Genomic DNA, 18042 nt, shown 5'->3' with positions numbered 1-18042 from the left:
ACAAGAAGCCAATTAAACAAGGAGTAGCCTACATGAATGTATTTAAACAAAGAGTAGCCTACAAGAAGCTATTTAAACAAGGAGTAGCCTACAAGAAGCCAATTAAACAAGGAGTAGCCTACAAGAAGCCAATTAAACAAGGAGTAGCCTACAAGAAGATATTTAAACAAGGAGTAGCCTACAAGAAGATATTTAAACAAGGAGTAGCCTACAAGAAGCCAATTAAACAAGGAGTAGCCTACAAGAAGCCAATTAAACAAGGAGTAGCCTACAAGAAGCCAATTAAACAAGGAGTAGCCTACAAGAAGCCATTTAAACAAGGAGTAGCCTACATGAATGTATTTAAACAAGGAGTAGCCTACAAGAAGCCAATTAAACAAGGAGTAGCCTACAAGAAGCCAATTAAACAAGGAGTAGCCTACAAGAAGCCAATTAAACAAGGAGTAGCCTACAAGAAGCCATTTAAACAAGGAGTAGCCTACATGAATGTATTTAAACAAGGAGTAGCCTACAAGAAGCTATTTAAACAAGGAGTAGCCTACATGAATGTATTTAAACAAGGAGTAGCCTACAAGAAGATATTTAAACAAGGAGTAGCCTACAAGAAACAATTTAAACAAGGAGTAGACTACAAGAAGATATTTAAACAAGGAGTAGCCTACAAGAAACAATTTAAACAAGGAGTAGCCTACAAGAAACAATTTAAACAAGGAGTAGCCTACAAGAAGCTATTTAAACAAGGAGTAGCCTACAAGAAGCTATTTAAACAAGGAGTAGCCTACAAGAAGCTATTTAAACAAGGAGTAGCCTACAAGAAGCTATTTAAACAAGGAGTAGCCTACAAAAAGCTATTTAAACAAGGAGTAGCCTACAAGAAACAATTTAAACAAGGAGTAGCCTACAAGAAGCTATTTAAACAAGGAGTAGCCTACAAGAAGCTATTTAAACAAGGAGTAGCCTACAGGAATGTATTTAAACAAGGAGCAGTCTACAGGAATGTATTTAAACAAGGAGCAGTCTACAAGAAGCCATTTAAACAAGGAGCAGTCTACACTAATGTATTTAAACAAGGAGCAGTCTACACTAATGTATTTAAACAAGGAGTAGCCTACAAGAATGTATTTAAACAAGGAGTAGCCTACAAGAATGTATTTAAACAAGGAGTAGCCTACAAGAAGCTATTTAAACAAGGAGTAGCCTACAAGAAGCTATTTAAACAAGGAGTAGCCTACAAGAAGCTATTTAAACAAGGAGCAGTCTACAGGAATGTATTTAAACAAGGAGCAGTCTACACTAATGTATTTAAACAAGGAGCAGTCTACACTAATGTATTTAAACAAGGAGCAGTCTACAGGAATGTATTTAAACAAGGAGTAGCCTACAAGAATGTATTTAAACAAGGCATAGTCTACAAGAAGCCATTGTTACAAGGAAGGAGTAGCCTACAAGAAGCCATTTAAACAAGGAGCAGTCTACAGGAATGTATTTAAACAAGGAGTAGCCTACAAGAATGTATTTAAACAAGGAGTAGTCTACAAGAAGCCACTGTTACAAGGAAGGAGTAGCCTACAAGAAGCCATTTAAACAAGGAGCAGTCTACAGGAATGTATTTAAACAAGGAGTAGTCTACAAGAATGTATTTAAACAAGGAGTAGTCTACAAGAAGCCATTGTTACAAGGAAGGAGTAGCCTACAAGAAGCCATTTAAACAAGGAGTAGCCTACAAGAAGCTATTTAAACAAGGAGCAGTCTACAGGAATGTATTTAAACAAGGAGTAGCCTACAAGAAGCTATTTAAACAAGGAGCAGTCTACAATAATGTATTTAAACAAGGAGTAGCCTACAATAATGTATTTAAACAAGGAGGAGTCTACAGGAGGCTATTTAAACAAGGAGCAGTATACAGGAATGTGTAACCGTAATCTTTTTGTATTGATTTATTTAAACATAATATCCTACATTATTGCTGGGTGTTTCAGCAGTTTAAATTTACCTCGGGAGAGTCAACGCTGTCATAATGATTCATTTTCACTGCTCTCGCATCGCCAGTCCCCACAGCCAAAAAAGATAGGTAGAATCTGGACTTGCTCAAATAAACTGGCCAGTGCTCCTAACATGTTTGCTCCTTCAGGAAACAGAGGCTTAGCTTAACACTCACATAATCACCAGCACCCCCCAAAAAAAGAATAATCATTTATTTGTACTTGAAATCAAAAACTTCACAAGCCACATAAGTAAGACCTGATAACCCGTTGAGCATCCCCAAGGCACAAAACAACAGGATGGTAGTATGTCAAGTCAAGTCAAGTCAAGTCAAGTCAAGTCAAGTCAAGTCTTCCTTTATGAATCCCCCAAATTAGCAGTATAGACTCACCAATGATGAGGAAGAGGAGAAGGCAAGTGTGTACGAAGGAGAGCATTCTGGTGGCTGCTGAATGGCTAGAAGACCAGACACACACTGGAGCCCATTCACTAACACAACCTGTCCCCCTCTATCCAGCGCACACGCACGTCTGCGCAGACCACCAAACCAATCGCAGGCCAACTCAAGTCATGGTCGTCTACACAAAGGAGCTTTTGTAACAGCTTGCCTAACACTACTGAGAGAGTGCACAGCCACCACACACACACACACACACATATGACATCAATACCTATTCATACACAAACACCACACAGTGCACAGCAAGAACACATACACGCCACGCACACGGGGCATCAATAGCTATTCATACACCCACACCACACATTATAGTGTGCAGCAAGAATACATGCACACACACACACACACAAAAACACACACCAGAGGACTACAATAGTATACCATTTCAAATCACAAACACCAAACATCAGAAAACGCAGTGTATATTTGCATTTGCACACACAAACACAAAACCAGGAGTTTCCATCCTACCTCCACAACACACACACACATTGCTTAGGACCAAGTAATAAGGGCCCAGGGCATCATCCCTAACACAGCTGTTATGTATGCTACTGCTAGCTACATCCAACTAGTGTACATATACACAAGTAATCGCGATCGCCAATGGGATCACTGCGATTATTCTTTTTGGAGTACCTTCTGGTTAAGGTAAGGTACATTTTATATTTTTGGTCTATTTGACCAAACCTGAAACATGTTTCTGTACTGATCACAGTGTCGTGTTTTACCGGACCTAAACCATGCTTTTGGTAACGATAGCATTTTCGGGGTAAGACTACCCCCCCCCCCCCCTTGATGATTTTGTGAAGACACATATGTATATACCTTTGATAGAAGTATTTGAAGTATTTGGGGTTTCAGGCAAGCAACCCAAACGATTTTGGCATATTGCATATAACGCGTCATATCTCGCGATCTATGAAAAAAGACTCGATTATTTTGGAAAGGGGCGATGTTTAGCGTGTAATAGCGCACAAACTACAGTATGTAGAAATTAACTGGTTAGTCAGTGATGGACTATGAACAATGCCTGTCAAATGAGCCATACTATTGTCTCCATAGCTAATCCAGAACACACGATGGATCCGCAAAACATCACTAAAATGGTCAATAACCTGGCGCCATTGAGTAAAGATGAGAAAAGAGCGTGGCGCTCAATGAGTTAAGAGGTTAAGAAACATTACTAAGTAAAACATAGGGGCAGAGTGGATAAATGTGAGTGAATGAATTAATGAATGAATGAATAAGTGAGCAAGTGAGTGAGTTAGTAACATCGCCAGTCATATAGGTGCATCTAAAAACATAAAGTTAACCATTTAAGCATTGGGCAAAAATGGGGATCGTTTTCCTTTTATACATTTCTTTTGAAGATTGCATTCCCAAAGTAATTTGGGATTTATTATACTTTAAGAAAGAGAAAGAGAGAGAGAGAGAGAGAGAGAGAGAGAGAGAGAGAGAGATAGAGAGAGAGAGAGAGAGAGAGAGAGAGAGAGAGAGAGAGAGAGAGAGAGAGAGAGATGTACATACATACATACACAGAGAGAGAGAGAGGTATTCAGGTGGGAGCACACAGAGTGACAAGAGAGAGAAGGGGTGAGAGAGATACAAGTACAACTCTTCATACTTTATCTCTACACACACTCAGATGGGAGAGGGAAGGGGTCAGACTTTCCTAGGTCAGTAGTTGTAACTAACTAATTAATTACCCTGCATGATTATTTGCAATTGGTTCTGTATTTACTTTAAGTTGGTAGGCTAAACGTGAACTTGCCAAGCGCAAGGCTAACATTCGCTGGGCAGCTACCTCTTGTTACGTTAGGTAGCTGGACAACTAACCAGCAAATCGGTATCCATCTGTCCATCTGTGTTCATGTCAACTTGTTTTCACTGATTGAACATTAAACAACAATAACACAAATGTATTCTGAAAATGCTGTGACTAATTTATCAGTTTTAAATATGCTACAAGCTAAATTATGGTGTTTTGATGATGTTGCAAAACATGCATTTTTCTCTTTATTTAATTTTATTTAAGTTGGGGTGCCGTGGAGGGAAATAAATGTTCAGGGGTGCCTTGGTCAAAATAAAGTTTGGGAACCACCGCTTTAGTACCTCTGTACTTTTTCAGTACTGGTACACTGGTACATGCAACACTGGGCCCACACCTATGGAATCAGCTGCCAGAAACAATTAGGGCCTCAGACTCCAGTACTGTTTTTAAATCAAAACTGAAGACACATCTCTTCCACAGTGCTTTCTCTTCTCATTCTATAATATTGGTATAATTTGATCAGCTTTTTAATGTTTTATAATGATGTATACTTGTATTTGTAAGGGGCAACAGTGGCTCGGAAGGTAGTGTAGTTGTCTGGCAATACGGAAGTTCCCGGTTCGATTCCCGCTCCTCCCGGGCAGCGTGTCGATGTCGATGTATCCCTGAGCAAGACACTTAACCCCTAATTGCTCCCGATGGCACCTTGCATGGTTGCCTCCGCCGTCGGTGTGTGAGTGAATGTGTGAGTGAATGGGTAAAATGTGAGTAACAAATTGTAAAGCGTTTTGGATAAAAGCGCTATATAAAAAAGCAGCCATTTACCATTTATTTAGTATGCCATGTTAAAGCACATTGAGATTACATTGTATTTTAAAGTGTGCTCTATAAATAAATAAGAATCATATCATTATTAACACTAAATCCCACACATCAAGATGTCATGCTACACCCATACATCTCAGTACAGATAGAGGAAGAGTGACCTGAGTGAGCGTGGTAGTGACACAAACACGCCACTTTCCTCTTGTGCCTGGAGGATGTGTAGTGTACACACTACTCCACGCGCGTCTAAATATAGTACACCCTCAGAAACACCTCCTCCAACAGATCCAGTCATGCCAAGGCTCCCAGCCCTTCATCTATGAAGCCATCATCATTAAGCTGACTGGCTCAGCTCAACTAAAGAAGCTCCCCTCGAGGCAGAAGCAAATGGCTGCTTGGTTATGGCAGAAAGCAGTGCTTTGCATTTACAACATGAGACTAAATGAGAGCAACGCTCGATTATAATTTTCATGATGGTGGGAAGCCGAAATCGCAATTTAAATTGAAACTCGATTAATCGCCCAGCCCTACTGTGCAGCCTCAAACATGGTACACAAATACATGTATTCGGGTATGGTGGTAAACGTAATCATGGAGCAGGTCCCCGTGGAATGTTCTACAGGCCTCATGTTGATATCAATGTAGAAATCCAATGGAATAGTAGGGATGGGTACCGAATTCGGTACTTTTGAGGTACCGAACCGAAACACGTCGGTACTACCGAGTATCGAATCAAGTGAGAAACCGAAAAAAAAATAAACAAAAAATAAAAATAAATATTTTTTATTAAAAAAATTTTTTTACTTTTTTTTTTTTTTTTTTACTTTTTTCTTTTCGTGTCAACGTTCACACGCACAATATATGCTTACCTAGGATTTGACTTGATTCAACAACAAAGCAGTCGGAGCAATGACAAGCCGAAAACTGTCGAAATTGTAGTTATTTGAAGTTTGGATTTTTTTTTACGACTGAGGTAGGTAAATTAAATTTCGACAGTTTTCGGCTTGTCATTGCTCCGACTGCTTTGTTGTTGAATCAAGTCAAATCCTAGGTAAGCATATATTGTGCGTGTGAACGTTGACATGAAAAGAAAAAATTACAAAAAAAAAAAAAAAAAAAAAAAAAAATTTTTTTTAAAGTACCGAAAAAAGGTACCGTTGGGTACCGGTATCGATTCACAGGTACCGGTACCGGTATCGGTTCAAATGTGAAAGGTACCCATCCCTATGGAATAGAAATGTCACAAATTGAGGCCGGGTAAGCAGCTCTGATTAGATGGAACAAGGACTTTTCCTCCACAGAAGATTTTAAATGCCAATTCCCAGGCCGCCTCAGGCCAAACATGCTCAATGTCTGCTAAAACTATAACATATAATAATCATGACAAAACTCTGCCACTGTTTCTTTGATTATAATGACATGCAATGACTGTAGTAATCCAGCGTGGCGTTGCAGCTCAATCTGATTACTTAAAGGAACAAGCCAACATTTTGGGAAATTAGCTTACAGTCTTCTCCAGAGAGAGACAAGAAGATAGATACCAGTTTCCTCTCTGTGTGCGTTCAGTAGAAAGCTATCTGACTGCACGTTAGCCTAGCTTACCACAATGAATGGAAGGACAGTGCCGGTTAGCCTAGGCATTGTCCAACGAACACCTCTACCGACACTGTCCGCTTCCATTCATTGTGCTAAGCTAGGCTAACGTGCAGCCAGATAGCTTTATACTCATCGTTGCAGCCCTACAAATGGAATGGCCTAACTAACATCAGTTGTTAAAATCAAAGCTATGATTCTAATCACAAACAGTTTGACAGGTCTGAGAGAGAGGTAATTCAGTGGAGCATGGAGGCTCAGGCTGGTGGCTCAGATGGCCCATCTGGCCTGTAATGGATTGGGGCCAAAACACATCAGGATGCAAGACGATGGGTAAGACATCCTGTCCTCTATCTATTCCGTCAGAGTATTCCCTGTGGCTCCCTCTCTGTGGCTGACTCATAGCTATAGCGCCATCATAACAAGTCAGTCGGTGTCCTTGCCACATCTCATCTCTGCAGTTATTTTTTTCTCCTTTCATCCCACTGCTTTCAGCAGTATTACTACAATGACTCCCTCTCTTTCTCTCTCTCTCATATAATTTTGCAATGTCCCTGTCCTCTCATTGTGAGCCTGCTGTCGATCTTACAACATTCTATCTCAATTTCTCTTTCTGCTTCACCGTCCCAATCTCAGTGTGAGTTTCATTACAAAACTAGAACAATGCACTGACCTCCACCAAGGCCTGACAATCTCCCCACGTCGCCTTTACTTGTTTCACATGCAACATTTTACTAGGTAGATGACAGGAACACAAATTGCCAATATTGCTATATGGTGGCACGTTACTTTTATAGATATATAGATAATTATATATATATTTCTATAAAGTAATTTAGAACGGACCTTTGTAAAGAAACTCAAAGTGAGATGAGCTGCTCTGCTGTTCTGTGAAGTAACTCAGAACCATATCATCTAAAGTAACTCAGGAGCCCACTTCAACCAGATTATTGTATTGTAAATGAGGGATATTTAATTTTTATTTAACTGTTATTGCACTGTAGTACTGCATCATTTTAATGTCTATTCTATTTTATGAACTATTTTTACTCTGTCTATTTTATTTGTATTATTCCTATTACTGCCTATTTTAAAACTGAATCAAACGGGAAACAGAGAGGCCTATTGGGATGTTAGATCCTAATATGAAAAACTGATTTGCCTTACCTTGTCTTTTTTATGCTCGTTTTATATGTTTTATAATGTCATTTTATGCCATGATAGAATCAAACCATAAACAGGTTGGCCTATTGGGATGCTAGATCCTAATATGAAAAACTGTGAAATAAAGTTATTATTATTATATATTATCAATTTGGCCTGTTGTTGGCGCTAGAAGGTTAGAATGATGTTGGTTAATGGTGGTATCCTCCTCTAGGGGTCATGGATGTTCACAGCAAATCTAGAGACTGTACAATCAACGGTTCAGAAGATTTGCTCAGGTGAATATATTGCCCTGATGGTGGCGCTATAGAGATCATGGGTAGGGCTGTTGTGGAATGACATTTTATCACCACGGTTTTGTGTGTGGCTCATCACCGTGGGATGCGGTGGTACCGCACTAAAATAAAGTATTATAATTTTTGGTTTTTGGTTTGGATAGTTGTTGTGTATTGCATCTGACAGCACGCACCAGAGAGTGTGTGGGTGTGTCTGTGTGTGTGTGTGTGAGTAAGAGAGAGAGCGAAAGAGAGGTAGAAAAAGAAAGAGGTAGAAAAAGAAAGAGGGGAGAGAGAAAGAGTGTTCACAATTACAAAACACACTCATTGCTACAGTCTATAGAACAGTAATTTCTGGTGAAAGAATGTCATGATCATGACTGATAAGATGACAGACATCTGCTTTGATTCATAATGGTTAGTGTAACTGAGGGGTACAATTCCCTGACTGTATTAATAAGTATGGTATCATTAAACCACTACTGTCTTATGTACATTACTACTGGCCATACAGTACACAGGTATCTTATGATGAACACTTCCCACAATGACTCGGTTCCACATAAAACTGGGTTTAAGTATTTATTAGCAGCAATGATAGTACATAATATACTTTACTTTGGATGCGCTTATAAGGCAAAGGAATGTGCGTAGGCAAATCAATAACGTATGTCCATTCTCATATTACGCAGGAGATAATAATACAACCTGAATCTTAGGAATTATATCTATGGTACTCTGGTAAGATAGCGGGAGATACTGGTAGGGTCCCTCCGGTCGTAAGCCAGCAAGGGGAGAGGATTTGTCGGTAGTAGAGTCTGGGTCAACGATGATAAAGAGACTCCAAGTACAGGAGACGGTGCAATAATCTCTTGATCCGCAGACGAATACAGCTGTTCTCCGTAGCATGCAGCTCCGCATGGAAGAAAGCTAGCCGGCCTCAGGCTTCTGAGAGGCGGGCTCGACGTGGCTCCTCACAGGGTAAATCCCACACAATTGTGGGTGTAGGCGATTCTCCGCTCCATCAGTTACAGGACCAAAAGCAAATATAATCCAGCCGAAAAGGGCTATGCAGTCGTCGGTAGGTTATCCAGTGTACATGATCCACACGGTCCTCGTCTAGGGCTCCTCGGGTGAAAGCGCCAGGGTAAGCAGCCCAGCCTGGATAAGCACTCTAGCTGGTACGAGGAAACGTTGGTGATGCTGGTCACTGTAGAACGGTAGCCGCACGATACACTATACATAAATAGACTATTACTGAATTAATAGAATAGGTAGAACTCGACGGTACAGCGTTAAACTCTGATACTTCAGTTATTAATTCGCACGCGGTCTCAATGCTCTATTTGGGGCCAAACAGGCCATACTTCACCGCACGTTGTATCGTGGGTGAGGCTTCAACTTATTGGGTAACTCTACTTCTGTATTCACCTGCACCGTATTTATACGTTAGGTGAACAAACTAGTACCAGCTTTATTCCTGTCTCATATCCTTGCGCAGAACCGTTCATGTCCAGGCAAGTCCTTGGCGGTGACTTTGAACCAGACCTTGGAGGTATGGCAATGGCGCCTAAGGGACCGCTGTCCAATAGGAGAACGAAATATTATGGTCTGTACTAGGCTAAAGGGATATTCCGTGTATATGTACAAGGAATACACAAGGGATATCAAACGATATACAAATATTATGCAATATATATCAATCAATAAATATATATATTCGGTTTAATCTGATCCTTCGTAACAGTTAGGGATGCTCGATATTGGCTTTTTTACCGATACCGATATTGTCCAACTCTTCATTTCCGATACTGTTATCAACCAATATCAACCGATACCGATATATGCAGGGCCCCCCCCCCCCCCCCCAAAAAAACTGAATAATTTCAGGTAATTAACATTACATATCTCTTAACACACCATTATGCATACTTTTGACAATTAAAAAAATCAGAATGTGTTCTTACTTGCTTGCCTGGGTAAATAAAGGTTAAAAAAGTATATATATATATATATATATATATATATTTTTTTTTTGAAAACCGATACCGATAATTTCCGATATCACATTTTAATGCCAATATCGGTAGGCAGATAATATCGGACATCCCTAATAATGGTGGATGTAGCTTCTGCATCTGCTCCATAGTATGTAATCAGTTTGGATGAACTCACACAGCCCCTCCACAGTTCCCTCCTCTGCTGTGTTCAGTCAATCAAGCAGAGGATAGAGGGAGAGAAGTAGCCGTGGTATAATGAGCCCACAGCTATGATTCTAATTCCTAATTCCTAAGTCAGTATCACTCTGCGTCGGAGGAAAGAAATCATTAGCCTAACGCTACTGTGGCGTGTGGATGGCTGGTTTAAGCAGCCACACCTGCCCTGGGTCAAGCTAATCAGACCTGGGATCAGCCACACCTGCCCTCGGTAGGGATGGGTACCTTTCACATTTGAACCGATACCGGTACCGGTACCTGTGAATCGATACCGGTACCCAACGGTACCTTTTTTCAGTACTTTAGTCTCAAGAAATTTTATTTACCTACCTCAGTCGTAAAAAATAAATCCAAACTTCAAATAACTACAATTTCGACAGTTTTCGGCTTGTCATTGCTCCGACTGCTTTGTTGTTGAATCAAGTCAAATCCTAGGTAAGCATATATTGTGCGTGTGAACGTTGACATGAAAAGAAAAAAGTTAAAAAAAAAAAGTTAAAAAAAAAGTTAAAAAAAAATTTAATAACAAAAAAAATCTTTTATTTTTTTTATATTTTTTTTCGGTTTCTCACTTGATTAGATACTCGGTAGTACCGACGTGTTTCGGTTCGGTACCTCAAAAGTACCGAATTCGGTACCCATCCCTAGCCCTCGGTCAAGCTAACCAGACCAGCCACACCTGCCCTGGGTCAAGCTAGAACTGGGAACAGGTGTGGCTGCGCACCTGTTGCACATTGAGGTAATCAATGGACACAGGTTAAATCTGCCATCCTCACTCACACTTCTGTTATGACGAGCTTCCATCTGCTCTGGCTTGTACCATCTTGCCACCTCTTCAATAACCTGGTCTGCTGTTTTATACCATGTCTGCCTCCTGTGTCTCTGTGTCGGAGGGCCCTGTAGAAAGACACTTTGATGCAGTGTGACACACAGTTGGTGCACAATAAATGGCAACATACAAATTGAGGTAAATAAATAGCCAAATAATGAAATCAATACAACATCCTCCCATCCTCCTTATTCTCCGCAGTCTGGTTCGGGGGATGGAGAGCTGACCAGTGACTGTGGATCGCAGGGACTGTGACTGAGTGTAGTGGTGGAGGTCAGTGAGGTACTGAGGTGCCAGAGCGTGGAGGGATTTGTAAGTGAGCAGGAGGGTTTTGTAGGTGATGCGGGATTTGATGGGGAGCCAGTGGAGGTGGATGAGGGTGGGGTGATGTGCTGCCAGGGTTTGGTGCGGGTGAGAACCCTGGCAGCTGAGTTTTGAACATACTGGAGTCGGTCCAGGGTTTTGCTTGGAACCCCGGACAGGACCCTGTTGCAGTAGTCCAGGCGGGAGGTGACAAAGGCATGGATGAGGGTCTCAGCTGTGGAGTCGGAAAGTGACCAATGTCCCATCCTTCCCATTCTCACAATGTCCCCTCCTTCTCATCCTCCTTATTCTCAATGCCCCCTCCTTCCCATCCTCTTTATTCTCACAATGTCCCCTCCTTCCCATCCTCATCTCCATTTATGTCTCACTCCTCTGCATCATCACTCTCCAGAGTACCAATGAGCCTCGGCCGTCACTTTTCCTGTCAGCCTTTGCTGCCATGGCGACAGTTTTGCCCAAGTTCTCAACGAGGCCTCAGAGCGTATGTCCCATCTGTCTTTAACTGTGACTTGTCAAAATGTTGCTACGGGGAGACGGTGGTTTATTCCAGAGAGAGAGAGAGATAGGTGCTATAGAGAGGGGGTGATAGAGAGAGGGGAGTGATAGAGAGAGGAGTGCTATAGAGAGAGGGGGTGATAGAGAGATGGGAGTGATAGAGAGAAAGAGAGAGAGAGAGAGGAGTGATAGAGAGAAAGAGAGAGAGAGAGAGAGAGGGGAGTGATAGAGAGAGGGGGGGGAGTGATAGAGAGAGAGGGGGGAGTGATAGAGAGAGGGAGAGAGAGAGAGAGAGAGAGAGAGAGAGAGAGAGAGAGAGAGAGAGGAGTAGTATAGAGGGCGGGGGTGATATAGAGATGGGAGCAATAGAGAGAAGGGAGTGATATAAAGACAGGGAGTGATAGAGAGGTGAGTGATAAAGAGAGGTGAGTAATAGAGAGATGGGGTGATAGAGAGAAAGAGAGAGAGAGAGAGAGAGAGAGAGAGAGAGAGAGAGAGAGAGAGAGAGAGAGAGAGAGAGAGAGAGAGAGAGAGGTGCTATAGAGAGGGGGTGATAGAGAGAGGGGGGTGATAGATAGGTGGGTGAGATAGAGGGAGGGGAGTGAGTGAGATAGAGGGAGGAGAGTGATAGAGAGAGAGAGAGGGGAGTGATAGAGAGAGAGAGAGAGAGAGAGAGAGAGAGAGAGAGAGAGAGAGAGAGAGAGAGAGATTGAGAGAGAGAGAGAGAGAGAGAGAGAGAGAGTGATATATATATATAGAGAGGGGAGTGGTATAGAGAGGGAGGGGGGTGATATAGAGATGGGAGCAATAGAGAAGGGAGTGATATAAAGACAGGGAGTGATAGAGATGTGAGTGATAAAGAGACGCGAGTAATAGAGAGAGGGTGTGATAGAGAGGGATATAGAGATGGGTGATAGAGAGGGGAGTGATAGAGATAGGGGAGTGATAGAGAGAAGGGAGTGATAGAGAGAGTGATAGAGAGATGAGTGATATGGGGATAGAGGAGTGATATAGAGAGGGGAGTGATAGATATAGGGGTTGCTATAAAGGAGTGAGAGAGAGGGGAGTGATAGAGAGAGGGGGTAGTGAGGATGAGACACAGACAGGTATAAGAGAAAGACATATGATGAAGGCACCAACATTTGGGTTGAAAACAAACAAGTACTGTTGAAGGAAGAATGGAGGAAAAACAGTGGATGACAATCTATTAAACATGAGCTATCTCTGTCTGTCTGTGTCTCTCTGTCTGTCTCTCTCTCTCTCTGTCTCTGATGAATAAGTTATGACAGCAGCCTCTCAGCAGCAGTCAGGAGAGAGTAGGCAGAGGCTTCAGATGATGTGTCAGCTGTTCCCACAGGTACTTACAGCTCAGGCTATATGTGGCAGCAGCCGTAGCTTTGGGAATTTACAGATTTCACCGACCATTAATCTAAAGTTACGCAAACGACTTAACCTCTTCCGCCCGCGCGGTCCGGGGCCGGACCGCAAATGACATCACGTCATAATCAAGCTCTGCAGACTGTCTGACATAATTATAGTTTTTTTGTCTCAAACGTATACAAGAATAAACATAACCATGTCACAACAGCAGTTATAATGTATATTTTCATCAATACGTTTGTTTACCAATAGGTTAACCCTTTATCTGCCAGGGATTATTCTGATCATATACCCCTATCTGCCACTGTTGAAAGTCTATGGAGATGTTCCCCTTCTTTGCAGGGCTATAACTTTTTAAATTGTATTGCTAAATTGACATTACTATGGCCCATACGCGTGTTGCTTTTTAACAGCGGAGCAGTGCAAGAATGTGACAATTTGACCATGTGACCGCGGCAACGCGGGAGAGCGGCAGTGCGGAAATAGGCTGTCTCTAAGACAAACTCTAACCTTAACCAGCTCCTTAACAGCGCCTAAACTTAACCGTTCTAACCTTAACCAACTCCGAAACAATGCCTAACCTTAACCTTAACCATGCCTAACCTTAACCTTAACCATAGAAAGAATATTGCCATTCTCTAAGACAAACTCTAACCTTAACCAGCTCCTTAACAGCACCTAAACTTAACCGTTCTAACCTTAACCAACTCCGAAACAATGCCTAACCTTAACCTTAACCTTAACCATGCCTAACCGGCGAAAGAATACATGTTAAAAAAAAAAAATCACGTTAAAAAAATTTTTTTTGATAAGATTCGAACTCGTCAACAACGGACCGCAGGACCGCTGAGCTGCCAGGTGAGCTGAGCGCCGAATTAAAATCATGGCGGATTAGGGCGGTTACATAATTCCGCAAGCTCTGCCGCTCCGCTCTGCGGTTGCCGCGCCTGCCGCGGGGCGTGTCGCAGCCAATCAGGGAAAACGCGGAAGCAACGGCAGCACTGCTCCGCTGTTATTAAGCAATAGGCGGCCCATTCAACGTCAAGTATCTATCGTTTAGGATGTAGCAACGTTCTACTTTTTCATTCACATATTCATACTAAAATATGGTCTAAAGTATAAATATGTTTTTATCGTTTTCTGCAGCATTCTGCAGAACGTGATTTATAGCCCTAAATGCATTATATTGATGATCAAATACAGTTTGATAGCGATCGGCGCCAGATAAAAAAAAATCAAATGTACGTGCTTCTAGAAGTTACTACTCATCATCTGATGTTGACCGGATGGGGGGGGGGGGTCGTTTATAATTCCGTGGCCAACGTTAGATGATTCATGTAGTGTGGGTGATATGATCATCAGAGCAGTTTGTATCGAACACGGTAATAATAAACGCTGAAACTTACCCCAGTCTCCTCGGGCCGTTGGGCGATCAGCTTGGAGTAGACAGTTTTCTATTATGGGATGTTGATCTAGATGAACCATTTCCAGGTTGTATAATACTATATACGTCCAAAAAACGTTGTTTATTGAGTTAGGGCGAGCGATTGATTATCCAGTGTGTCGAGATGGAGCCCCGGGAGCTATAGCGAGTGGCCGGACCGAATTTGGATGAGCACCACTTTCCGTTTCCGGTTTGCTGTTTGGGCGATCCGCCGATCGGCCACCAGATGGCGCTCTTGAACTGTTGGAGAGTTGAGAGGAGATCAACAGGAGATCTCAAGTCTCCGCGGGTGAAATATGATTGCCATCACAGATTTTTGAAATATTGATCTCAATGACGTGTTACGGCGTCATTGGCAGATTACGCATGGCGGAGAATGACGTGTTAACTCGTCCTTGGCGATTAAAGGGTTAAATTGATTTTAGTTTTTGAAATGTGTTTGTTGTGGTCGGGGAGATCCGCCATTTTGAATAAGTGGCCGGCGCTGAATGATGGAAAATGTAGTCATTTTGAGAAGAGGACAGACAGAGCTTTCAATGATCGTTGGAATTTTTCAAAATGACACTTCCCAAAGGCCTCTAGCTTTCGGCAAGCAAATGACTTCCTGATTAATATTTTAAATGTTTCTTATTACTCTGGATTAAATACCACAAAACTGAACGTGAAAAGGGTGCTTGTCTATTGGACACAATAGAGAGTGGAAATCCCTCCCCTTCAGGAGTGAAATCCACAAAACACAAACATGCAGCAACATCACTGTTCTGCCTCCCAGGCAGTTGTTTAATGGTTTGGTTTACTTTAACACTTTGTATGCCACTCAGGGCTTTTCTCTGGTTTACGCCACGACCGTTGAATGCCACGTCACGAGTATTCTCGTTTTTTTTTAATTTATTTTTTATTAGCGATCTGAAATCATATTGCATCACGCGAGCCTACCGTTGGAGATCCTGGGACCGCCGGCGCTCAGATGTGAAAAAAGCGCCCCCTATCGTCTCCCAGATGGTAAATCACCCTTTTGGAATGGACTCAATGAAAGTGAATGGGAGAACGGATTTCTGACTCCACATTTTACTTCTCACTGATGCAGCCGGGGTCTACCAGAGTTCATTCTGGAGCCTCTGAGCCACGGCGAATATGGGTTATACTGTACACACGATGGATCAATACAATTATGGATTTTTTCTAATGGCGATTGGAAATTGGAATAAACCATTTGGATACCATCTGACCTCAGGTAAGGAATCAGTGTTGTTATCAATGTTATCAGTGTTAGGATAATCAGACTCGTTTTCACGGATATATAAGCGTTTATGTGATATGTGATATGGCTGTTTTGACTATAAAAGCCATGAGGAAATAAGAGCAGCGATTATCAGAGCGTGTGTGCGCACACATATACTATCGATCATCTAGCGTTTATTTGAAAACGATTCATAAGTAGGCCGACAAATGACAACGTTCTGGAATATTCCAGTAAAAGGCGATTATCATAGGCATGGGTTGTTTTTTCCCCGAAAACGGGTGATTTTCAAAATGCTATCAAACGGAAATGAAGCGATAAAAAAACAATCTGGACAGATTGGACATTGAGCATGACCTCGCTTTGTCTACCATCACCCTGAGCATGACCTCGCTTTGTCTACCATCACCCCAGACTTTGAGACTCTTGTCAGGACCAAACAACATCCCCAGTTATCCCATTAGTTCCCCCAAACTTACTGTCGGTCTGTTATGTTAAGCTAAGAAGCCACTTTCACAAAGATAGGTAGTGCAAAAAAATAAAAATAAAAAATTATTATTATTATTTTTTTATTTTAACGACTAATCGACGCAACAATTCCTCGTTGACGATTTTTTATAATCGACGTCGTCAATTATGTCGACTAATCGTTGCAGCCCTACTGTTCTTATCTGTTGTAATCCTTTGATTTGCCCCATCGTAAGCATTGTCTGTAAGTAATCCTTTATTGTTTGCAAGGTTATCCTTCAGTTTTGAAGCATATTTGTCGTCGATGGGATGTTTTTAAAATTTTACGTTTGTATTTAATTACTGATAATACATGCTAATGGCTGATAGGTGCTCATACTATGTGGCATGTTTAGTACAGCATGCCTCGGCAGTATATAGCTTACATTTGTTACAGTATGAACAGGTTTTGTAATTCTGGGTTTACATATAATTATTTAGTAAACATACTGTATGTCTATACATTTCTACGTGCGTCGTGCACCAGTAACACGATGCATGTTATTCTTGTTTCAGTTTTACTCCTATACTATCAACATGTTCTACAAGAGTTACATTAAAACAAAGAAGCAAAAAAGCTACATCCTGACTCTCGTGTTGTTTATGAGGGAGTTTGGCTGGCCGTCTACCTTTGGTTAGAAGACACCATTGGGAGGACAGCACAGTAAAAAGACAAGCGACCAGCTGGTGCAACGTCGATCCCTTCATTTCAAACCTTTATTTATACTCGTGAAAGCACTGAGGTTTCCCTCATTTACAGTGATGACGAGTCAACAGATCAATCACAGCATGTAAAATAGCATGATTGACCCTGCCAAAGAGAACGATAGAACCTCTCAAGTCAGCACAAGCAGTGACATCTTCAGCCAGTACAGCAACAAGGGCCCGTGCAAGGGCAGAGGCAGCGCGTGTACGTGCATCATTTGCAGAGAAAGAGGCTAAATTAAAACGTGAGCTGGCTGAGAGAGAACTGGAGAAGGTGAGACTGGACGCTGAATTGGGAGCCTTGGCTCTCCAGAGAGAGGCATCTGCCGCCATAGCACAGGCAGAGGTATTGGAGGCAGCCGAACAGCAGGTTAGAACACCGCCCAGCAAAGGCAGGAAGACATCCTTAGGGAGGGACATTGACGACCGCACAAGTGCCTATGTAAAACAACAGAATGAGTTACATAAAACCTCTAGTCATGATGTCCCTGCCCCTTTGCCTATTCAACCTGATGGCAGTCTAATCAAATGGAGAACTGCATATGGGTTTTCGCGACCTAACTCCCCTACCCAGAAGCCTGTCATGTTGCCCGAAGAGCATGTCACATCTTTCGACATGACTCCCTCCAAAGCACTTCATCATGCCGACGAGGCCTATCGGGATAAATTTAGGCCACATATCCAAAATATGAACCCTTCAGCTCGACCCTATACTCCTCATTACCACACCCCATCAGCTAACCCCGCCGAAACCCCCGAGATAACAGACTTTGTTAAATACTTAGCACGTCGGGAGCTAGTGACAACAGGTCTCAACCAGTTTGACGA

General features: G+C 42.0%; 1 protein-coding gene across 3 annotated transcripts in view; it reads right to left on the bottom strand.

The window, feature by feature from the left end:
* Positions 1–18042, bottom strand: part of pxylp1 (2-phosphoxylose phosphatase 1) — a gene marked incomplete at its 5' end in the record, with an annotated part of 95696 nt that overhangs the window by 54709 nt on the left and 22945 nt on the right. Inside the window, one exon of one of the 3 annotated variants that reach the window (XM_084321855.1) lies at positions 2375–2420. The exons of the other annotated variants lie outside the window; for them this stretch is intronic. Coding sequence (XP_084177981.1) covers positions 2375–2420 — 46 coding nt within the window. Of the gene's footprint in view, positions 1–2374; positions 2421–18042 lie in introns of those variants that run through there. 3 annotated transcript variants of the gene reach the window in all.

This window comes from Notolepis coatsorum (assembly GCF_963971535.1).
Source record: "Notolepis coatsorum genome assembly, chromosome: 1".
Classification (NCBI taxonomy): Eukaryota; Metazoa; Chordata; class Actinopteri; order Aulopiformes; family Paralepididae; genus Notolepis; species Notolepis coatsorum.
Note: the sequence above shows the minus strand (reverse complement) of the source record. Positions and strands in the feature narration are given on the sequence as shown.